Source organism: Cuculus canorus, chromosome 2 (assembly GCF_017976375.1).
Source record: "Cuculus canorus isolate bCucCan1 chromosome 2, bCucCan1.pri, whole genome shotgun sequence".
In the NCBI taxonomy this organism is placed as follows: Eukaryota; Metazoa; Chordata; class Aves; order Cuculiformes; family Cuculidae; genus Cuculus; species Cuculus canorus.
This window is the reverse complement of record NC_071402.1, coordinates 56,691,503-56,716,881: the sequence shown is the minus strand read 5'-3', so window position 1 is coordinate 56,716,881 and position 25,379 is coordinate 56,691,503. Positions and strand designations below refer to the sequence as shown.

General features: G+C 40.2%; 1 protein-coding gene across 3 annotated transcripts in view; it reads right to left on the bottom strand.

Annotated features, from left to right (window-relative positions):
- Positions 1–25,379, bottom strand: part of LDLRAD4 (low density lipoprotein receptor class A domain containing 4) — a 296,296-nt gene that overhangs the window by 144,674 nt on the left and 126,243 nt on the right. For all 3 annotated transcript variants that reach the window (XM_054059718.1, XM_054059716.1, XM_054059717.1), the window contains exon 3: positions 8,592–8,732. In XM_054059718.1, coding sequence (XP_053915693.1) covers positions 8,592–8,732 — 141 coding nt within the window. The remainder of the gene's footprint in view (positions 1–8,591; positions 8,733–25,379) is intronic.

Below are 25,379 nucleotides of genomic sequence, written 5' to 3'. Positions count from 1 at the left end.
TTAATACACTGTACACTAAGCACTTAAAATTCTCTTTTGGATCTCTAAAGAATCAGTAGCAGAAAAAGGAGACAGAGGAAAGCAAAAATATTACCAGACATAATTGTACTAAACTGTAACATTTACTACCAGACCAAGTTTCCTAAAAGCTAACAGAAATTGAAGGAGGGATGAAAGGAAGGAATACGATGAACAAACACAAACAGTTCTAACGAATGTTGCTTGATTAAAGGCGATTCAACTGACTTAAATACTTTGTGAATGAATAATATACCATTTCAGAGCCACTGAAATTGCCACATTTTCATTTGCAGGGCACTGTGAGCTTCTATTTTTTTTTCTCATTAACGTTCAGCTGGAAACTCTGTGAAATGGAAATTCCTTACCAGAAGCCGAGTTTAGCTCTGTTTGTAAGCAGATGCAAATACCTGACGTTGTACCGGCATATTTCATGCTCGTTATTGGCCACGTACATGTGTGTCTGGCTTGTCCGAGTTACTAATACTGTAAGGCTCCGGATGAAGAAAGTGTGAACTCCAGCATTACTCAATTCTACTGCAGATTTATTGCAGAATTCACAGGAACACCATTCTACTACATTTATTAAACATCAGCAAATACAGTATTTTTTTAAATATATACAAAATATTGAAGGAAAACACAAAATTAACCTTAGTTTTACTTTTTTGCCCCAAAATTTCAAGCTCATATTAATTGCTAACGTTCCATGCTGTGCTTATAAATACACAAAGATGAAGTTACTTCAAAACAAAGCACAGAACCTGCTTATAGCACTTTAAGAAACAAGACTCCACTACAGGCTGAGAAGCAACTGGATTTTCTAAATAAAAATATCTATTTACTATTTAGTTATGTATACACAGAACTAAAATCCAGAACACTATGGCTTATACTGTAATACAAAACCCACTGAACCTCTTGCTTTTTAAAAAAGTTAGTGTATGTATCAAATTAAGGTTTTGTTAGAACTCCATCAGTCAAATAAATACTTGTTGTTCTGTCTGTATCAGAAATTTTTATTTCCCTATCATTATTTGTGCTTACTGACAGAGAAAGGACAACTAACAGCATGAGAGAGCACTAAATAGTGCAAGGTCTGCCCTGGGCCATGGGTCTCACCTGGTTAACACAGCTTCTCCTTTCCAAACTGTAGGCAGCCTGAGTTAACCTCATCCTAACAGCAAGGGACATATGGAGCCCCAGGTAGGGAGAAGAGATGAATCCTTTTGAACAAGTGGGCCAAATCAAGGAAAAGTAAGCAAGTAAATAAGCATTTTCAAGAGTATACTGTAACTAAACCAATCAATAAATACAGGTGACCGAGCAGTTTTATGTATGTGCTTTACAGTCAGATCATGGCTCTCCCAATCCGCTCCCTCCCAAGATCTATATTCCCAGCTAAATCACCCTACAGTTCCCAGGCAGATGCAGCAGAAATCAATAGCGTCGTAACACCATCCCTCTCCTTCCCCCCACCCCCCGGCAAAAGCCTCGTGATAGCCAAGTTTTGGCTGCGATCCGTATTGACTGGCTCCCAGCACCAGCAGGGCAGGATCAGCCCGGATCCCCATCCGATTAGAGGGGAGAGCCTTCTGACTTTCCCCAGTCACTTAAGCCGGCGTCTCATTGCTTGTCCTTAGAGACCACAGCTCCACTCAGGCAGAGAGCGTCTAGACAGTATTCATGATCCATCTGTCTGGCACAGCCAGGCTGATGACAAACTCTATTAGACCCGAAACATTTTTTTTTTCTGCTCTTCCCTCCTCCCATCTCCCTTTTCCTTCGAGAAGCCGTAATCTGACACTGAAAATTACTATCATTGTTGCAATGCTCAAAATAGCAGTGCCAGACTTTCATTAACATCAATGCTAGACTGCTAAATATTTAAAGAAATGGATAAATTTCACCTGAAGTGGGACAGCCCAGTACACATGAAAGCAGAAGCACAATCAAAATGTAAATCTAAGCGGTTGTTTTTATCTGCACAAATTCGGTGTCACAGTCAGAGGGGGATGCCAAAGGTCCCTTTAAACAAAATATTTTCCTTTGATTGAGCTTTTTGTTTTTAAAACAGACTCATTCTCCAACCCCCTGCAGATCCCTAGGAGGCTCAGAGCTGACAGAAGTAGGTGGGGGTGGTGAAAGGAAGAGCTATATATTTGATTTGTTTGGGTTTTTTACCTTGCAGAGGAAAATGAACTCCTACAGCAAACTCTTCAATGCCAAAACAACCATGACACATCACCTCCATCAATGCTGACAGCTTGAAATTTGATGTAGACATAATTTTCACATGACAAGAAGGATTTGTTCTCCCTTATTTTGTTCCTCTTCAAATTCTCATGCACGTCAATATTTGTGTTTCATATGCTTATGAACACGTACAGACTGTTTTCCGTCAAACAATTAAAGAACTAAAATCTCCACCGTCACAACCCTTCTCAATTAGACATGACTTCGATACTGCATTCCGTAAACAGACAACAGACTACACTTCCCATTTCAAAATCTAATTTACTTTTAGCAGGACAAGGCAGGCTGATCATTTGTTGCGAAACAAAGGGAAATGCTCAAACAAATGAACTGTGTCCTGCTAAAAGCAGGCACGTTGTTTCAATTTCTCTGAGTCCAAATTTTGCAGGTCATGTGAAAAGACAAGCTGCCGCCAAGACCAAGTCTGCAACGTTCAAAATCCTACTCTTCATCTCGTTTTTCCTACTATGGCTTTGTGCCGTCAAATACACGCTTGACCTCCACGTAGTGTTAAAAGAACAGTCATCTCCATTATCTCAATCAATAAGTCTTTATAGTTGCTGAAAATAAACACAGCAAGTGGACCTTCCAAAAGCTGACACGGGCTATTTTGAAAGAGGCTACCTGTTGGGAAACATGCAGTAACCCCAGGCTGTCTTCACTAAGGAGGCAGAGGTACATTTTAAAGTGCATCACCAAACTTGTGTTAAAAATATCTATTTTTAAATCAAGCAAGCTGTTACCTTCACATGTTTGGATTAAATGCTTTAGCATGTATTTTGACCAACTAAAATCTGCAGGATTGCAGCTGGTGGTGTCTAAAATGAGGCTCCAACACACTAGATAATGTACCTCATAGCTGATGTGGATTTTCCCTGGCTGCTCTCTCATTCCTCTGTACTATACAGACTAAATTGCTTATGTAGCAGCAGAGGGAAGCTCTACCTACAAGTCAGCAGAGGAAAACTCATAAAACTAAAGCGCTGCAGAAATACACGGTTTGTTTAACTCTGCACACACGTGAGACATCTTATTCAGTAGCAACACTTAAAAGATTGAATTAACAACCTTCACACTGGAGCCAGATAAGGATAAGAATACTAAGGACAGAGGAAGACTAAGCCTGGGAGATTTAAACTCCTCTAACACAATGAGATAGTGTCTCTTATAATCACGAGATCCTGTGAGCAGGTCAGCCACAAAAAATATCTTTCTATATCACTGCTCATGCAACTTAACTTAACTAAACAATAAGCTCCAACGAGACATTCTGGATTTGGCTGCTGGCAAGAACACAAATGAGAAATGCTTCAGTAGCCAGAAAATATGGGCTACCACTAACATGGCATATATTGCTTAAATAGACTGAAGCAGAACTTCCACATGAAGATTTATTTATTTATTTAGACATCATTTAGGGGCAGTCTATGTATTACTGTGAAATGAGATTAATATATTTCCCACCATGGGAGGATAGAAAGCTTGAATACGGTAACAGAAAGTGATTCTTTGACGAAACAGCAGAGGGGAAGGCATACCACAGCACTGTCACCGTGCTCTAAAGACAAGAGCAGGTCCAGGAAGAAACAGGCCACAGTGCTGGGACAGACTAGCTCACACTTGTATGTGGCTGCTTTCAACAGTTTCCCCCCTCATTCAAGAAATGCACAAGCATGAAGATTTAAGAACAGAGCTGACAAGTAACAGTGACCAGAAAGAAATTTCTGCTTTAAAATTCCTCAAATGACTTTTTTTTTTTAATCCTCATTTTCTTCTTATTGAGCTGTATTACTGTCTTGTCACTAATTAGATGCCAACTAATTTATGTACTTCTGTGTTAGAAGGTAACCTCGTCATCTGGGACATTTCAAGCCCATATATACTCTGCTGTACTCTAGTAGGGATCCCCATTAAAATCATTGAGCAAAAGCATGCACAAGTTTCTTAATTCAACATGTCATCTCTCTAAGGCCTGCGGACCTCACTTCAACAAGAATTCTAGAAACATTTTTTCAAGGCTGGAATAAGCCAACACAACCAACTGCCACGTCCATAATAATGCTCTTTCCTATTACCAATTGGCACTGATTTCTACTATGTAGCAGCCTGTTTCATAGCCAAAAAATGATGAATATCACTAATCCTCATTTGTTTTAAATACTATTTATGGTTGTATTATTTTTCCATCTGGCTTTGACCTTTTTTCTCTTTGTTTCACTATGAGGACCCTGTTTGACTGGATCTTGGGTTTTTTATTTAAAAATCGAAGTCCTTTTATTTGCCAGAACTTGCCACACAGTCCCTATTGCGATGATAAAGTAGAGTCATTATGAATATACCCAAACACAACAAATAATGAACCACTCTCTCTGCCACAAGGTAAGCAAAAGTTAAACACTTCCAAGTGCTCCTAGCAATAAATCAAATATTTTAGAAGGAGTCAAGAGAAAATGAAGAAATATAACAGATTTAAGGAAACATAAGTCATGTGAAAGAACTTGGATTTTGGTCGTTTTTTTTAGACTGACTCAGATGACAACTGACAGATGGGTAATAACAGTCCTGAGGTTTGTAAATGGCTGATTTGAGAAGGAAGCAAACAATTTTTCTCCATGACCACTGAAAAGTGAGACAAATGCCGCCACTTTGATGTACACAACTCTCCAAAGACAGGATCATGAAATACACCAACCAAAGTTCCTGTGCAGTAGGAAAGCTGCCACTGAAGATTTTTTGAAGACGCGTTTTGTTGTGTTTGCTCTGGATAACCTTAACAGTGCCAGAGGCAAGAAGAATGGCCTGCCAGCTCACCAGCACAGCTCCATTTCAGGCATGCCTGGCTTCACATTCTTGACCTACTGCAATGCCTGAAGGGAGGGTTGTGGCTTAGGGGGAGACCAAGAAGTCTGCAGATCCTGGATCAAGCAAGGCATTTCTACAAGTATTTCTACAGGCCAAAAGCCTTTTGAAGAGAAGGAGAGTGTGTGGTGCCATTGTGCTGCTGAGCTTACTGAACGACTGCTACTGGGATGGAAGGACACTGAAAAACCACTGGCACTCTGGCTATCACACCACACGCTGAAAAAGGCTTTTGGAATTCTACCTAGGATCTCCACCTAGGAACTCATGGGGTGCCACTGTCACACTGCAGCCTCACAGGGCCACCACCTGCAATGACCCAATTCCTGCTTTTCACCACCTTCCTTCCCTACATGTGCTACCACAGTGTTTTTCATGGCTCCTTTTGGCCAAACATTTTTGCTGGCTTGGTTTAAAGGAAGAGCTGTACAGTATCCCAGTCAAAAAAAAAAAAAAAAAAAATCCTCTATTTGAACTTTAAAGATACGCTTACAAGTTTTGAATGCCCAAATCACAGAATCATAGAATCACCAGGTTGGAAGGGACCCAGTGGGTCATCGAGTCCAACCATTCCTAACGCTCCCTTAAACCATACACCTCAGCACCTCGTCCACCCGTCCCTTAAACACTTCCAGGGAAGGTGACTCAACCACCCCCCTGGGCAGCCTGTTCCACTGATCAATGACTCTTTCTGTGAAGAATTTTTTTCTGATATCCAGCCTGAACCTCCCCTGGCGGAGCTTGAGGCCATTCCCCCTTGTCCTGTCCCCTGTCACTTGGGAGAAGAGGCCAGCTCCCTCCTCTCCACAACCTCCTTTCAGGTAGTTGTAGAGAGTAATAAGGTCCCCCCTCAGCCTCCTCTTCTCCAGGCTAAACAACCCCAGCTCTCTCAGCCGCTCCTGTAACACTTGTTTTCCAGCCCTCTCACCAGCTTTGTTGCTCTTCTCTGGACACGCTCCAGAGCCTTAACATCCTTCTTGTGGTGAGGGGCCCAGAACTGAACACAGTACTGAAAGTGTGGTCTCACCAGTGCCGAGTACAGAGGGAGAATAGGTCACAGAGGTCACACTGTTCCTGATACAAGCCAAGATGCCATTGGCCGCCTTGGCCACCTGTGCACATTGCTGGCTCATGTTCAGTCGGCTGTCAACCAACATCCCCAGGTCCTTCTCCTCTAGGCAGCTTTCTAGCCAGACTTCCCCCAGTCTGTAGCACTGCATAGGGTTGTTATGCCCCAAGTGCAGGATCCGGCATTTGACCTTGTTAAACCTCATGCCATTGGCCTCAGCCCAGTGGTCTGGTCTGTTCAGATCCCTTTGCAGAGCCTCTCTACCCTCCAGCAGATCCACGCTTCCACACAGCTTAGTGTCATCCGCAAACTTGCTAAGAGTGCACTCGATGCCTTCATCCAGGTCATTGATAAAGGCACTGAACAGGGCTGGACCCAGTACCAAGCCCTGTGGAACCCCACTTGTAACTGGCCTCCAGCTGGAGTTAACTCCATTGACCACCACTCTCTGGGCCCGGCCACCCAACCAGTTTTCAACCCAGGAGAGTGTGCACCCATCCAGGCCAGAGGCAGACAGTTTCTGAAGCAGAATGCTGTGAGAAACTGTGTCAAAGGCTTTACTGAAGTCCAAGAAGACTACATCCACAGCCTTTCCCTCATCCAGCAGTCGAGTCATTTTGTCATAGAAGGGGGTCAGGTTAGTTTGGCAAGACCTGCCTCTCATAAACCCGTGTTGACTGGGCCTGATCACCCGGTTCTCTTGCATGTGCTTCATGATAGCACTCAAGATCACCTGTTCCATGACTTTCCCTGGCACTGAGGCCAGACTGACAGGCCTGTAGTTCCCCGGATCCTCCCTGCAACCCTTCTTGTAGATGGGCACATTAGCCAGCCTCCAGTCTAGTGGAACTTCCCCAGTCAGTTCGGACCGCTGGAAGATGATGGAAAGGGGTTTGGAAAGGACATCCACCAGCTCTTTCAATACTCTTGGGTGGGTCCCATCTGGCCCCATAGACTTGTGAGTGTCTAGCTGGGCAAGCAAGCCTCTAACCACCTCCTCTTGGATCATGGGAGCCTCATTCTGTTCCTCTAACTCCTTGGGTACACCAAGGGAACAACTTCCTTTACTATTAAAGACTGAGGCAAAGCAGGCATTAAGTACCTCAGCCTTGTCTTGAATAATAAGGAATAACTACTTGACAACTCAAAAGTGAAGGTTAGCCTAAGTTCAAGGGTAAAATACATGTGACATTTTAATATAGACCTATAACGAAAGCCAATGGCTAGCCCTGAGGCTTTGGAAAGAGTTCCACTTCAAAAACCAAATCAAAATAATAATGAAATAACATAAAAGCATATGTAGATCACTATTATTTCAAAACTTCTCAAATCACTGCAGAGGTAGCAAAGTACTCTGATTTAAAAACACTTATAGCATAGCATTTAGAAACACGTTCATTTGGGGGTTAGAGGATGAAAGGCATATATGCAACACCTGACTTCATATTCTATTATACATCCACTTCAGTGATTCTATCCTGCTTAATGGCACAAGTGTTCGTTACAAAAATTACAGATATATGCTGCTTATAATTCCTACTATTAATAACAATATAACACCACAGATATTCCTAAGCCATAGTCACAACCAGAGGTGAAACAGTGTGCTGAGGGATGTCAGTATTGGCAGAACCAAACCATCTGGAAAGCCGTAAGTAACATAACAGCACATCTATTGTACTTGTAGACCAGGAGCATTACTGGAAAAAAATTCTCCCTTATCCAGAAAGCTGAATTGTGGTTTAAAAATAAACTATTGCAGAACAGCAAAAATCAAAAAGTTTGATTTCTGTGTACATCACTGAGAGCAAAGCACTAGGAGAGTAATTCTGGTCATAAGCTCTGTCACTCTGTACCAGATATTTAGGCACCAAAGAACAGCAACTATTTTAAATATATACCTAAAAAAGCTTAGCAACCTACCAAATAATGCTGATCTGAGTACTAATAAAACGCATTTGATTAATAGGAATGATGACTGGAAAGGTTACAACATTCCTAATAGACCTAATAGCATATAAACACTGTCACATAGGCAAAGCATAAAATATTTTTTAGAACCTCGGAAAACAAATCATTTAACATTTAAATACTGTCTTTTCTTTCTCAGAAGCTATGTGTGATCCATATGATTACAACCTCATTGCTTGCAGCACAAACTCCTTTTGCATAACCACAACGTTCTAGGTTTAGAAATCTGGGGAAACCGTGTTACAAATCACTGCTGGTTCAGAGAAAAACAGTATTTACTTACTCTGTCTCATCCGCCTCAGATATCATACTGCGGAGCAAGTTTATGAACAGACTGATTTCTGTTGTAAACAGACATCATCGACATACATACATACATACATACATACACAGATGCACATACAGAGCCAGTACTCACAGCTAAAGATCCCTGGAGGTGGATGCTCCGTTACAAGCAGACAGTTCTCTTCATCACTGTTATCCCCACAGTCATTCTGTTGGTTACAAATCAACGAACCAAGATACAAGCATTTGCCACTGGCGCAGGTGAATTTGCACTCTGAAAGGCAAAAAACAAACAGCAACAAAAAATTTGTGAGGAAACTGATGCTTACCTTCTTCACTGCTAGAATGACCGACATTAAAGGCAATACCATAGAATCATAGAATCACCAGGTTGGAAAGGACCAACTGGATCATCGAGTCAACCACTCCTAACACTCCCTTAAACCATGTCTCTAAGCACTTCATCCACCCGTTCCTTAAACACCTCCAGGGAAGATGACTCGACCACCTCCCTGGGCAGCCTGTTCCAGTGCCCAATGACTCTTTCTGTGAAGAATTTTTTTCTGATATCCAGCCTGAACCTCACCTGGCGGAGCTTCAGCCCATTCCCCCTTGTCCTGTCCTCAGTCACTTGGGAGAAGAGGCCAGCTCCCTCCTCTCCACAACCTCCTTTCAGGTAGTTGTAGAGAGTAATAAGGTCTCCCCTCAGCCTCCTCTTCTCAAGACTAAACAACCCCAGCTCCCTCAGCTGCTCCTCGTAAGACTTGTTCTCCAGCCCCCTCACCAGCTTTGTTGCTCTTCTCTGGACACGCTCCAGAGCCTCAACATCCTTCTTGTGGTGAGGGGTCCAGAACTGAACACAGTACTCAAGGTGCGGTCTCAGTGGGCAGCCTGATCTAATGGGACCTGTTCCTGTCCATCACAGGGGGGTTGGAACTGGATGATCTTTAAGGTCCTTTTCAACCCAAAATATTCTATGATTCTATGATAAAGTATTTGTAGCATTGCACGTACAAAAAATATATGTGACAAATTCCAGATCACCAGAATCAATCCACTAGTAAACCAGATTTATTATTCGGGAAATTTAGGTGCTGCTCCTTCAAAACCAGACAATATTTTTTTTGTAGTTAACGTTGATTACAGTCCACTTCAGACAAAGACTGGGTTCTCATACATGTTTGTGTGGCACCTTGCATATTGGGGGTAAGACAGTACTATGAATAAAAATAACTGTCCCACATTAAAAAAAAAAGTCTTGCACAATGTAAAACAGCATCAGCTGTGATGCGCCAGTATAGTTTGTAACCAGGAACAATTCTGTCCAGACATAGACAATTATTCCTTAACTATCTTTCCAAAGCCAATTTGCCAGTCTCACAACTAATTACAGTCAAGCACTCAGTACCCGCACATTGCACTCCCACATGCCAGTTTGCTTTACAAAGTCAGTAAACTTCTGAAACCTTTTAAAAGCGCCTGAATGCTATCCACAGGCATGCTGTATTTTTTTACATTTTGTTCATTACAAAAAAATTAACCGTTTCCTCTAAATATGGTTCCATCATGAGAGCAATTCCTATGAGACCACACATCTAAACAAAAACTTTGTTACCTCAAGTTCCTTCTTACTTCTGTCTCTTTCTCTGCAATAGGATGCAGGCTGGCTAACTAATCCTGTGTAAGATATCTCGCTAGACCGAACTCCAGCTCTTAAAAAGAAAACATCAAGAAAAACTCCTTACCTAGTCTCCCACTCAAAGTTTACACCACCAGGAGAGCTACACAGTTACCCTTTCAGATAGGTATGACCTTACCTCCATCCCTGGCCTTTTGTTTACTGGAAAGATTCAGTAAGAGCTAACCAGAGGCAGCTTTGCATGGAAAATATAGTCCAGTGCCTTCTCATCCTGGATGCTTTTTCTTTAATTTTCAGAACGTAATCAGACAGGGCTTCATTTTGACTGACTTGTCCTCTGTCTGAAGCTGTAACACCTCAGTATTTAAATAAGGCATTATATAGTAAGGATGTCTATTATGGTTGATAATTAAAATTCCATTGCCCTTCTGGTAAACTGATCATTTAAATGTCACTGCCAGAAACAAAGCTTTAAAGTAAGTATTTGAGATGTAATTAAGGAAGGTTCACAAAAATATAAATGCCGTTATAAAAAGCTTTCTCATTAAGCTTTTTTCAAAGTTAAATCCACTACATGTATAGAAAAGATGACATATTATATCTAGACAAATTATAATTTAATGATTATACTCCCAGCATGTTTACAAATTCTGGCAATTGTCATTCACAAGCAGAGGCAAAGTAGACAGAATTAGAAACATTCACAGGCAGCTTATTAAAGCTCCCTGAACCTTGCTCTTCCCTAAGGCTGCAGTTTGGGTTGGCTTATTTGGTTTCAGAGAGCTCTCTGGTCCTTCCCAGTGAAGACATAGCACTATAGCACAGGTCACATTCAAGGTATTAATAAGAGACTTTCTTTGAATCTTAACAGCGCTTGGACTCACTCTGAACTGAGACAACAACATCTGTAATTCTATAAAGCCCCTAAAACAGTTACTAAGATGTGATGTTTACCCACACGTATCTGATGTGTAACAATAGCAAAACAGAGGAAAAATAAATTGGGAAAAGGAATGAAATAATTTTTCTTGGCAAATTTGCTTTGTAGGTAAAAGTGATTTGTGGACTTCACTCTGAACACTTTTCAGTAAGAGTATTAAGGACCTTTTGGTACACATACCAGCAAGACTCTGCTGCTGCAAAAATATATGCATCAACATGTGTAACACAGAAAATGCTACTTAGGAATATAAGCAAAAGCAAGAAAACCAAGAATTTAGTATGGCGAAAAAAAATCCATTTTCCTCTTTCATTTGGTCAAATTGCACTTAAAAATCAGTGAGTATTTGCTTATAGTATCACAGAATCATAGAATAGTTAGGGTTGGAAGGGACCTTAAAAATCATCTAGTTCCAACCCCCCTGCCATGGGCAGGGACATCCCACTAATCCAACCTGGCCTTGAACACCCCCAGGGATGGGGCATCCACAACTTCCCTGGGCAACCTGTTCCAGTGCCTCACCGCTTACATGGTGAAGAAATTCTTAAATAAGGTCCTCAAGATTTAGGCTTTTTCAGTCCAACCCTGTAGTACTTGAGCTATTCAAATTGTACAATAAAATACTGTACAAACAAAATATTTTTCCCTGTTCTATTGTCTCCCCGTCCTTCTCTGCTACAACAAAGAACTGAAGAGGAATTCAAGAGATTAGGTTTTCTGTTTTGAGTATAGAGTATAAAAAAATAATAACCAAACAGAACAAGCCTTTGATACTCAAGGAACTAAGGTCATTTACTTTTGGAAAGGAGACTTAAAAGATCAGTCTTAATATTAACAATCTGATAATTACAACACTTTAGGACTCATTTCTGCAACTTCATGAAGTAAGAAACTAGAACAAGAAAAGAACAAAGTTGCCTTGGAAGATTAGAAAAGTTGGCTTGAAAGGGTTCAAACTTTCCAGGTATCCTAAATAAGGAAATAACACAAGGTGAAATTAATAGTGGTAAAGAATATATTGCTTCTGTTTTAAAGACAAATATCAAACACCGTATTGCTTGAATTAAGAATACTTGGCATGTTACTTTGGCAACAATATTTATTTCTTTCCTGTGTCATTGTGCTGAGTCCTAATGTAAAGCCTTCTACACTTCCTCCTTGGCTGATATAACATACGCAAGCAAGATGTCAACCAAAAGCAATTAAAGCTAAGAACTTTGGGTTTCTATTTGCTACCAGCTTATACAGTCTTCAGACAAAAGACCAAATGAAGCATTACATTTTTAGTAGCTCTATTAAAGTCTTAAGGTCCTGGTTTTTAACTAACATTACCATAAGAGGATGAACCAGAGGAAAGACTTTGTGCTTTAAGGGGCTTTTTTTGTCCTAGATAATACACCACATAAGAATTTGGACTAAAAATACAGACTCAATCAACTTTTTTTACAAAATTTTAAGGCTATTTCCTCCTTCACTCAGACACGTGAACACTGCCATTGTCAAGGGGTATAAAAAGAAGAATCATCAGGCCTCTCAGCGCCCACATTGACTGGAAGGTTGCTCACAATACCACACAAATTCTGTGTTGACTTTAAAATGGCAAGTGTTGTCAAAATCACCTTGCCTTGTGATCTCTCAGCAAATCTATTTGCAAAGAAACAGTCATCCTGTACTGTGTTTGGCTGGGATGGAGATAACTTTCTTCATAATAGCCTCTATGGTACTGTTTTGGATTTGTGACCAGATTAGTGTTGATAGCACACCAGTGTTTTGGCTATTGCTGAGCAGTAACTGCACAGCATTGAGGCTTCCTATTTTTCTCACTCAGCTACTCTCAACAAGTAAGCAGGAGGTGGGTAAGAGGCTGGGAGGGGACACAGCTAGGACAGCTGACCACAACCAAAAGGATCCTCCATGCCATAAAGCATCATCAATAAAAACCAAGTAGTTTTTCCTCCCATTGCTCAGAGTCTTCGCTGGGCATTGATCTACTTGTGGGAGGTGGAGAGTGACTGCTTTTGCATGACTTGTTTTTTCCCCCTCTGTCCTTCACTTATTAAAACTGTCTCTGCTGTTACTCTTCCTGTTCTCTCCCCTGTTCCGTGAGGCAGGAGGGGGTGGTGAGTGAGTGGCTGTGCTGGTGCTTAGCTGCTAGCCAGGATCAACCCACAACAAACACACACGCAAAATTAACTTGTAAACCTAACAAGATTTAAGATCTAATGGAGGACCTAGAAGTGCAAAACTTGCCCCACACAATCACACTCTGTTGAAGTCTGAAGGAGATACTCAAAGAAAAAATGTATTGTAAGAATGGGGCAAATTAATTAAAGAGATTATTCAATGAAAATACGAATAGATTATTCAATGATTATTCAAAATAATTTATTCAAAATAGATTATTCAATGAAAATACAAATACCTCTGAACATGGACCATACTTAGTATCAGGTATTTGTAACTTGTAAATGAAAATTGAGAACCCTAGAGTAGTTTGCATAGTAAATGCATTTAAACTGTGTGTGCTTTTATTAAAACCAGAAGAGAACCCTTCCTTGTAAAGCAAAGTGGATCAAAGCCAGGTTGATGGAGATACTAGAAAGCAAGTATTGAAAAGTATTATTAAATTGGAAGTTAGTAAATAAACTTGCAGACGTCTGTACCAAAATATTAGGAGTGACCTCTAAACACTCCAGAGGGAAATCCAGACCAGTCAAGATTAGACCAATGTGCCTAATGACATACCAGAGAGTCCTTTCCAGTACAAAGTCTTGTATGTGGCTTGTCTAAACAAGAAGAGGGGAGAAATCTCCCATTCTTAAAACAAGCCAGCATGATCGTTCTTTCATGTTTCAAAGCTAGGCAGTTTGCCTTTTCATTTTCAAGTGGCAATTAGTGAAACATCAGTAGGTTGGCCAGCAAGGCTCTGACTTAAACCTGAAGGGTTAAACCTGAAGCAAGATGACAGCTACTAAAGACTGAAAAAAACACACCTTCTTTTAATTCCATCTTACTTACGTCATAATAATGTCTGCAGCATAATTTTAAAATTTATCTTGCCAATATAATGATTCTTCAACACAAAGTTTTAATAAACATACTTCCAGGTAGAACTAGACTTCCTTGAAAAAAAAAAGAATACTAAGAATACCATTATGAATGTTTCCTATCTCTATAAACTGTATGCAAGTAGTATAAGTAAGTATATTACACACAGGTTCAAGGTAGATGCTTGTATGTATAAACTGTCTACATACAAATACCTGTTAATATATAACTGAATTTCAAATTGCTAATTGAACGTTATATTTCAGCTGCAACAGCAAAAGATGGATTTGCCTCATGATATAAAAACGTTTCTGATCAGGCTTTCTTTATTGTGAAATGCAAGATCTACTGTATTGGGTAGGCCTATTTTACACTTTCTGTGCCTATCCAACAAGATAATTTTATCCTTGCATTCAGCTTAATTCTTTTAGACTTCATTTACACTTGACTTCATCCATATGAAGAGCATTCCCATTGTTTTGTCATCCCACTTACTGCAGGGCATTTTTAATTATAGCTAAGTGCTGTTTGTTTTTGTAATGTAAGTCTAACCACAGGCCAAGGAAAAAAAAAAAAGTGACGAAGTGTCATATTGAAAAAATATGGGGGTTTAGGCCACTGTTATGATGCATGTCATAGCTATTTATTTAACGGGCCTGAGATGATTATCTGACTCAGGGGCAGAATTCTATTCCATCCATTTGAATAAAAACCAAAAAAACTGTATACGCAGCCAGTGATCTCAAACCGTTGTGACTAAACCGTAGTAACAGTTCAAATGCACAAAATGAAATCCTAAGTGATGTCTGTGACTTAACCAGAGTGTAAAGGCACTCTCCCATAATCCAGCGAACTGGTAGCAGCCCTGGCAGCACAGCCAGCAGAGGGTGATCGAATATCCTGCTGGCATCATGAAAATAGAAGGTGAAAATCTCTTTGCCTCCGGGCGGATCTAGATCTCTAGAATAAAGGCCTAATTTCTAATTTCTTACATAAAGGCTCCATTTTAAGTATGTCATCATACTTCTTCATACTCCTGTTCATACTGCAACATGTAACAGCCTGAAAAAATAATATTTAAAGGGCATCATCACCTCTTATAAAGGTAATAAAAGTCAGAAGTAGTAAATTGGGGAGGGCAGGAGGAAGCACACTTCGCTAGAGATTAACGCAATAGAAATCACAAATACCAGAATCAGTACAATAAAACCCTGTTCAACCTCTGATAAACATCTGTCTGTGTATTATTTTTTAATATTGTAGATTGTAGCTTTATAATGGGAAGTAAATCATAAATAGGAGGCAGCGTACACAAGGAGCATGTTTATTTGGGAAAAAGCTTGCTTAATAAGGAAGATGGCAGGCTGCCATGCAATCTAATAAACCTCCATTGGTGCAGGGAAAGGAGGGATAAATAGGTCTTTACAAAACAAAAAAACACTTCATAAAAAGAATGCCAAGCAGAACACCAGCAAAAATGAAAGTGGATCGGCTTATGCAGAGTAAGAACCAGAGCTGTAAGCCCCGGTCAAAGGCCAGTCCTCGCTGGCCCACAGCACCATGCAGGACAGGGGATTCTGTCCTCAGAGCCACACAACGTGGAGACCGAGAGACCTTCTCTGCCCAGGAGAGATTACAGCCTTAAAACCAGACTGATTGAAAGAAGATTGTTAAAGGTTCAAAACCAGTCTCATTTGCTGAGCTGCTACCCTCTTGCAGCCCCCCATGCTCGCTTGCTTATCCAGCAATTATCTTTTCATCTTCTTCTTAGGCAAAGCCTGAAGCTATGCCCTTTAACTAGTTACTCTTTATGCCAGTAACTAAAGGAAGCAAACACAATATTCTTACATATAGGTAGTGATATCCATCGTTTGGTTCTGAAGTTCAGGGTTAGGACACTTTACTAAACTTACCTTAATTAATAGCCTGGATGAAATTACATAAGACAATGTGAGGACAAATGGAAGACTTCCTTTATTTTGAGATATGTCAACGGCGTTGGCTGTTGTCTGTGATCTTTCTTCCCCATACATACCTGTCTCTGATGTGAAAAGAAACAGAAAAGTGTCTTCCCAAAGTCCAGTGGGGCATTACAAGGAGAATTTTCATTAACACAGGGAACTTCTTTGCATCTATACTACATTAAAGAGACCAGCTGTCACTCAGCTGCCCTCTTGCCCACGCAGAGAGCCTCCACAGCCTCTCAGTGAAGACCAGCAGCTCCTCTGAGCAGGTCGCTTTGAGAACAAGGAGCTGACAGTTCCCCTTACAACTCTAACCTCAAATGGACAAGCCTATCCAAGGTGACCTCAAAGACCATCAGGTTCACCCAAACAGCCAGTTATGCTACAATAGGGAAAGGCAAACAAAGGAAAGGTTCTTTTATTGCCAACTTCATGGATAACCTTTAATGTTTTAGTTATTATTTATCTTTCCATAAGACAGCAAGGATCAGAGTACAGGTTTGTATTTTCTGCCCTTATAGCCACTTGCTTTCCCAGACCTGGAAATGATTCTGCCTGAAACACCAGAACTTCTCAATAAAACTCAAGAATCGCGTCCCCTGGTCCACACTTGTGTAAAGCCTCCTTTATATCCCAACAAAGCAGCTTGACACATTCTACAGCCACAAAGTTTTTGCAGAAACACCCTCCCAGCACCCCATGTGCTGCATTCCCTGGCTTAGGGACTTGCTTCAGTGCTAACAACTCAATCGAGACATGGTCTTGTCTTTGACCTATGAGAAGCTAGGGTCAGAGCCCACAGAAAGAAGGATAGAGTGCCACGGCAGACATGTGCAGCTGCCAAGGCGGCAGACAAGGAACACTTTCACTCCTGCTCCCGAGAAGGAATAACGTACAAGGGATGAGTTTCCACAAGACACAAGAAGGCTTTGCATTTCTCCCAGTTCAACGCAGTGGCAAAGCAGGGACCACTGTGGGATGCTAGGCCCACCCACAACCCAGCCCATCATGTCACCTCAGGGAGGTGGCTGATGCCCAGGTCTGGGGCTGCCCCAATGCCCCCCACTGCCCTGCTCCTGGCTGGGACGGTGGGATAGACCGTGGCTGCCAGCCCTGCCCTGACAGATGCCATCAGAGTCCTCACCTCCCCCTGACATTTCTATACATACGAGCAGAGTTTTCCTAATCAAGTATGGGGAAGGCGCCTCGGTGACTCAGCTAATGACACTCTCATTTTCAGTTGTGAAATTACATGAGGAGACGATTAAAAATACATTAAATATGTACCTTATAAATTTTGTCAAGCACAACGTCATTATCATGGGCAAGTGCCGATGAGAAGTAAAGGGTATGTGCAAATGAGATTTTCTTAATGTCTGGTTCCCCTTAATCACAATTCAAAGATTTCCTGAATGATGGTAAATATTTTAAAATTATCTTAGTTGGTTTTCATCTTAAGAAATCTTCAATAATCACAAGCAGTGTCACTTACCAGTTTTGTAGAGTGCTGCATACTTAGAGGAATATAAAATAAAAAATCTTGTTACTGTAGCAGCTTCATGTTTTTTCTTTCAAATATTGTTTACAAAGCAAATAACTCAAGACTAGACCATTTTAGCAGGCAATATCACAACCTTTGAATCTAGACAAATACAGATTAAACCATATCACTTCGAAGAGGCATTGCTAAGTTTTGACTGCAGTCCTAACAATGAGCCCAGACGAGGACACAACAATTACTGCAGCACTCAAAGACTATCTGGGGGCTGGAGGGAAATGGGATGATTGGTGGGGAAAAGTGCTGTCTTTATGTTCTCTCTTATTAAATTAGGTAAGACTACTTAAGACTGTGACCCCTGTAAGACAGGAACTATTTTCAGTTAGCTCTCCTGGGAGGTACTGAAATACAGATTAAGTACCATTCTCATCTGCAGTCATGGAATGTTAAGGAGGGATCTGAGAATACACCTAAGAACTTGACTTCCCAAACAACTAATGTACAATGCAGGCAAGAGAATAACAGTTTCAGGTGGCTGTGCAGAAGACGTCAGCCTAATACTGATGTCAGTATTCTTTTACACATCTTCTTTCACATACTGTGCATAAAATGTAAGAGAATATAAAAGCATTTACTATGTGTCAAGAGGGAGGACACTTAAGGAGATTCCACTGTAACATGAATTCCAGATTTTAATCGTCAAGTTCTCCTTCCATTTCTCAATGGGATTTGAATTGTGCAATGCACACTAATGTGAGTAATGACAAGGTTTTATCAACCGTAACATGTCTCCAATCCACACCTGCAGAGATTTGAATGTTCCTGCAGTAAATACCTTGTCACTGTTGGGGTTGGTACTTTAAAAGTTATTTCCCCTTTAGTCCAATTATCTGAAAAATATCTAAGTTGGGTCACTATGCCTCAGTGTTCACATAACAAAAAAACATAAGCAAAATAATACAAGGAGTACAGCCAAACAGATTGTTCTCAGTGGCTTGCACTGTACAGCACAGACTATGTTTTTTACAAACTAGTACTGTCTTGTATCAATTGTTCTTTAATTCTTCAGTCTTTATTCAGCTCTACCTAAAAAATGAGTCACATGTTTTATTCACCTCAGTACTTTTCCCAGAAGTCTGGGGTTTTATGGCTAAAGCATTTAAAAAAGAAACAATTTTCCTATTAGAAAATTTCTCTTTTCTACCCCTTGCCTCCTCCTCCAGTTAATTTCCATGAACACTCCCTCCCAAATATGCACCGCAGCGCAAATTCATACAGACTCCCATCTATATGCATTTCCATATAGAAGAGCTAGTAGTCGTTTGGTTTGCCTAAAATTTTCCACTATAAATGTCTTGGAGAAACCCTCCCATGTTGGCTGCATGCAGCAAGCCTGTGATGGTGAGCAGAAAGAACACCCCCAGGCTACAGAAGCGCCTTTTCTTTGTCCCAGGAAATTCTCTTCTACTTTTATGGAAACAAAAACTGCAAAAAAAAAAATAATAATTGCAATTATCTTTCCATTGTCTGTGTCAGGAGAGTCTCTGGAAACACTCCAAAATAACTAAAAGGCACAGACACTGTGAGACTCCAGCAATGCCAGAGTAACAGCTCAAACCATACTGGGACAGTAGGGAAGAGGCAGATCAGCTGTGGTGGGGAAAGGCGATGAGGTCTGTTTCCCCTTCACTTTCACACAAGAATTTCCATTTCACTTCCAGGTATCTGTGCTGCCAAGGACAGACACTACTACAGCCACTCTTTTGTCCCTGAGTGCTCCCAACGTTCAGGGCACAGGACAGATAGACAAGAGGGAAGAAATGTGAATGCAAAGCAATTAGTAAAGTCAGTATTTTTATGCGTTGAGTGCCTCATTTAGCAACCTAAGCAGCATAGTTTCAATAAAGATTCTTTCACAGTAGAATCATGCCATTTTGTTCATGCATCAGCAACATATTTGATCATAGAACAGCTATTTAAAAAAGATTATTTCATAATTTCCTTGGCCAGAATGCTTACAATGGAGACTAAGCAGAAAAGACTGATACAGGCATCCCAAACAAATCACCACCTTATAAATCTTTCTGTCTTTGAAAATGTATTATATAAAAACTAACAGTGCACTTAGGACAGTGCATTTCTAGTTGTAAACATGAACGTACAATTAACACGCCAGACCGTTCTGAGTCTGTCCATGCACCATGATGTATCTTGGGTAACTTCATGAACAGAAAACCAAACCAAACAGCTTTCCTTCCTCAAACCGCATCCAACCTTGCAAATACAATGTGTGTTTAGGTGAAAAAGCACCTAATAAATAGGCACAAGCCAGACATGTTTTAAAACCTGTGTATCAACAGAGCCTCTCATTCTCAAGCTCAGGCCATGACCACACTGCATGTGAGAACCAACATAAACCACCTGGAATGCTGCATCCCAATAAGCAAATGCTTTGGGCTGGCACTGCTGCCCAACATGGGTGCACAGACTCCCTCTGCAATTGGCTGTGGTTCCCATCCACGTGTGGCCACTTCTCCGGAGGAAGACAGAGTAACTAAGGGGCTTTTCAGTGGGTCCATTTGAATCACGTTATCTCCCCAGGCCGAGCACCAACCCACTGACTAGGCAGCAGAGTGGTGAACAGGGAAGAGACTGGAAAAGGGTGGTGAGAATGTAAGGATGGTGCCAGAGCAGCCAGGTGTGATGGTAAGGGCTTGGCTTCACAGCTGACAACTGCACATCTGGCTTGGGTAGAGCTGCACAGCCTGGCACCCTGCCGGCATGGCTGGCTTTGGCTGCCGGCATGGCTGGCTTAATCAAGTTAAGCATCCTTAATTCTTCCAAAAAACAAGTTTGCAAAAGGAATCACCGCCTTGTTCACACAGGACACATGGTGCCCACTGTACCAGCACACCTGCAGAAATGCCAGCCTGTCATGCATGTTGTAGATGTGTGACCTGGGCTTGGGAGACCGCTGACAGATGAAGCCAGCTTTACTGACAAAATATAAATTCCATTTGAGAGCCAAGCAGCATCTGATTTCCAAACCACATCCCAAAACCCTGACACATTAGCTCAAGCCTAAGGCTCTTCCAGGCATTATTTCTGTGGTCCATCTTCATATACTGGAGTGGAAACTACCGTGGTTGACATGCAGACCAACCATGCCAGCCTTGAGACAGCACTGTCTGTCAGAGAGACAGGGTCAGCGGCTGAGAGCCATAACCATTTCAGCCATCTAATTTTAATCTGCCACTGTACATCTGTCAGAAGCCCTAGAGAATTTTTTGGGTGGGGACAAGACATGGGATGGGACAAATCTGCAGTTACAGCTTAAGCTATCAGTATACCAGTGACAACCATGTTTTAATAAAAATTATACATGTGATGCGCTGAACATAGAGAACAACCCAAAACAATACCAGCCATAAAACAGAAAAAATAGTCAAGAGCATCTGTAACTCAAGAGCAGCTAATTGTGTTTTAACTGTGGACAAGGTAGTTTTATCATATTGTACCAGCTCATTATCAGTAATCTGTTCAGAGACAGTGATAATTTTCTGTGTTTTTATAAAGTCAACATAATTAAACCAAAGTCAGTTTCATAGCATTGGCTTCTCTTCAGAAGACTTCAAATAGGAAGCTCATAGTAAAAAGAAAAAGCCAGCTAATACAGCACTAATACACTGCTATTTTTCAAGCCAAAACCAAAGGAAATACTTGTTACTGCTTCCCTGGAGGTATTCAAGGCCAGGCTGGATGAAGCCTTGGGCAGCCTGGTCTAGTGGGACGTGTCCCTGTCCACAGCAGAGAGGTTGGAACTAGATGATCTTTAAGGTCCCTTCCAACCCAAACTATTCTATGAGTCTATGATTCCTTGTGTTACATCACATGCTTATAACTGGTCTTCCTTCAGCTTAAAAATTTATACTGAGACACTAAGAAACACCATGTAAACAGATTCACTTCCCTTGTCATTAGGAAATACTCCTTTAAAACATAAAATGTATTACTGTTAAATGTTATACTAACATACAAAAACCATACTTCTCCAGAGAGGTGATGATTCTAAAATCCAGGCTGCAGATTAAAAACACTTTATGATTTGCAGGCACTGCATTCAGAAACAATGAAAATAAAAAGAATGATCATACATCCTCAAGAAAGAAAAAGGAAGTTCAACAGCTGCCAAGGTAAGGCAAAGAGCAATCGAGCACAGGAATATTTGGGGATCAAATTCAAAGGTGAGAGAAACTCTAGAATAGTGTAACACAGGGCCCCCTGATATTTTTTCTTAGCCCAATTAGGCTCTCAGCTATTTATTGATATATAATGAAGACTACAATTAAATGAACACACTGAACATGTTAGCACCTTTTTGTAAGCTTGTGCACCAAATCTGTTGTCTCGATGGTCTCAGCCGAGACGCAGCTTCAAGTGTGTGAACAGCGCCTGTTCTTCGCAATGTTAAAGAAAAGTCTTTCCCCTAAAGCACTTCAGCAACAGCTTGCACAAGGCCATTGTACTTTCTCTTATAGTGGATTAGGAACAAACAAGCTAGAGAAGTCATAATTAACAACAGTGGGGAAATAATACTGAAATATGTCTTTTGGCACTTCATGCAGTGACTCGTCTTACTCAAATTATTTGATGCGTGCATATTATCAAAGAGACAGAAGACAGAAGCAACGATGGCAGGACTATACACCCTGATAAAAGGTCGTTCAAAAGGGTAGGAAGCTCAGTCCGTAACAGATAAGGGTTATAGGAAATGTAAGAAAAATTTCCTTAAAAGAACTATGTAAAACTAAGGGGTTTTGAGAAGGCTACCGATTTTAAACAAAACCCACACCATCTGATACTTACTGGTACACAGTATGTGGTCGTAAGAGGCTTCCAAGTGGGCTTAACCAATTAATAGAGATGAGCATGTTCATTTAAATATAAACAGATATGCATGTGTGAATGTAAGAACTTGCAGCCTACAGAATATATTGCAGTTGCTTAAATAGTAGCACATTTGAGAGAGACTATAGTTTTGGTTTAAACATGATTTCTGGATTTCCAAACAGGACCTCACAGACTTATTTTTGCCAAAGTAAGATACGTAATGAAAAAAATTAATTCTACAAGCACACATTAAGAACACCATTAATAAAAGAAAAATTATATTGCCTTGTGACTAAAACATTAACATTCATGTGTCATGATGCAGCAAAGCATCTGCTTACTCTTCTTGGAAAGCAAAGTTGTGGCAGAGCTGCTATTGTCAGACTAGATGGATGCAGTTTGTTCTTGTCCTCAACATTATTTCTCAAGACACTAAATCATCACTTTTTTTTTTATTTCCATGGTGATTTCTAGGGAATACAGCTGTAGGATGCTGTTCTTTCGACACTTAAATAACTAAGTTGGGGCAAACATTTAAAAATTCTGGGTATTGAGAGAGGCACTCACTGGAGGAAAGAATTCTATTTTAAATTTAATTAACAATTAAACTCCTAAACATGTATTTTAAATATCTTGTTCACTTTTTTAACGATAAATGTAATCAATATAGACTAGATTGTGGAGAGATACTACATATATGTATAGATACTGGAAGATATAAAAGGAACATTAAAAAAAGAAAGGAATGTTTTGCCCCTTTTTACTTTTTAAAACATTGAGTATTTAAGACCCTCTCTCCTATCCCATGGAGAGAAGAAGTAGAGAATTATTACAAGTACCTAAATGGTGAAAACTGAGCAACTGAGATTAGAGAGGAATGCTCCTTAAATCACTTTAAAACTCTCTAGATCAGATCTTCAACTTTAATGGGGCTCCATGTATTTATTTCAATTAAAGCTTATTTATATCAAATGCTTAGCAATCAGCAGCCTACATCTTGCCTTTTGCATAAAGATTTCAGTAAGCGTCTTCCAAATTTTTTCTTTCTCAAGCCATATATCAATAGCAAAACAAGGAAAGCATAACCTGATTAATAAAAGAATTATACTGGTGTTCTGTTCTTTTACAAGCATTTTTTTCTTTACAATGTATAGGCGAATACCTTACAAAGAAATAAAAGCAAAGAACAAAAAAATCCAGTCTTTGCATATTCTTTCCTTACAAAGTTCACATTTGATTCAACACATTATACATATACATACAGTCACATAAATATATCTAGCAGCAAACTCAAAGCATAAGCATTGTAGGCCAAGTTTTGAAGCAAAGTCTGGCCTAAAATGTAGAGGTACTGACCCTAAGATTCCTCCACAAAGTATTCAGCGTGTGAATTATTTCATACTCCTCAAATATAGGAACAATACAGAGTTCAAAATCTCAGTACAGAATCATCTCAAAAGTATTGGCTTATTTTACACGGAAATTCCTGTGGGTCAATAGGAAACACATTTTTTATTTTAAACAGTATCACTTGATTTTGAATCCATGTATCAACAATATATTATATAATTTATGATGGGCATTAGGCATTGTGGGGCAAAAAAGCACATTCCAAGCACACATGGAACACTCCTGCCTGACTGTGGTACTGTTTTCCAGCTTCCATTTTAATACTTGATGTCTGCATACAAAATCAGCAGGCCAAACCAGAGAATTGGCCTCAATTATCTTCATGTAATGCTCAGGAGAAAAGAGATTTGCTGGTTATACTGGTTGCTGTAAAAGAGAACAGCCTGCAGTACTGCACTACTATACTTGCGAAGTATGAGAGACAGTCTTGTAAAATACAGATGCTCTCCCAACATGGAGCAGCATGAAGGGAACGCACAAGGTTGTGTGCCAAAAGATCCAAGGAGAAAAACTATTATGCTGTCTTAAGTAATAGCTCTAGACATTTTTCTTCCTGAAGAGCCACAGAAGGTTTCTTAAGATCTTGAAACAAGAAAATAACAATTACTTTCTTAGCTGCAGTTCTCCCCCAGTCTCTATGATGCTCAGCAAGCTATTTGGCTTTTCCCAGCATATCTAAAGTTGGGATGATACTGATGATAATGTGTCTGTGAAATGATACAGGTATGTAAAGCCTGTGACAACTGTAAGAAGGAAGGTACTAGCAAATTAAGCAAAATTATTAGGCGTCTCAGTGTGAAGGAGAACCTCTACTTACTAATAATTCTAAAAATTTTCTGGTTCCATTAGACCTTTTAAATCTCATCAACTCTTGCTTCATTTCTGTTATCTGTACAGATTCTCTCAATGGAAACTGGCCAGTGTTTCAACTGTGCCACCTGGACAGCTATCAGATGAGATATGACGCTCTCACTTACTTCCATTTAGTCCAGACATTTATCCCTATGAAAAAAAAAAGTAAAATCAAACACTACCGTGTCTCACCTTGCATGAAAAGTCACTTTTTGTTGTTCAGATATAGCTCCAAGTGTCTCTTTTCAACCATCTATGAAGAACAATGATGTCAGTATATAACTAGCACTGTTGAATTGGCTAGTAGAGTTTTATCTTTCATTTCCTAAGGCAAATACAGAATCTAAAGAAGAAACTGAGCAATATTCTCTTAGAAGAACAATCCATATTCTTCTTATATCCATGACTTCATTCAGAATCTAATCTCTATACTCTATGAAGTCAGTAGTAAAGCTAATGTGGACTACAGATTGAAAGGATACGGATTTCAATGAGGAAGTAAAAAATTATAAACTTCTCGCACCAGTACACGAGGATGTCTTTGTCTCCGATGACGTCTTCCCTAACTATTTCAAATTAAAGTAGTCAAATAAATAAAAATGCTCTATCTTCGCAAGGAGGAGAACATTAGCAGGGTATGTAAGGCATCATAATGATGGAAAGTTGCCATGAGCTCTGTC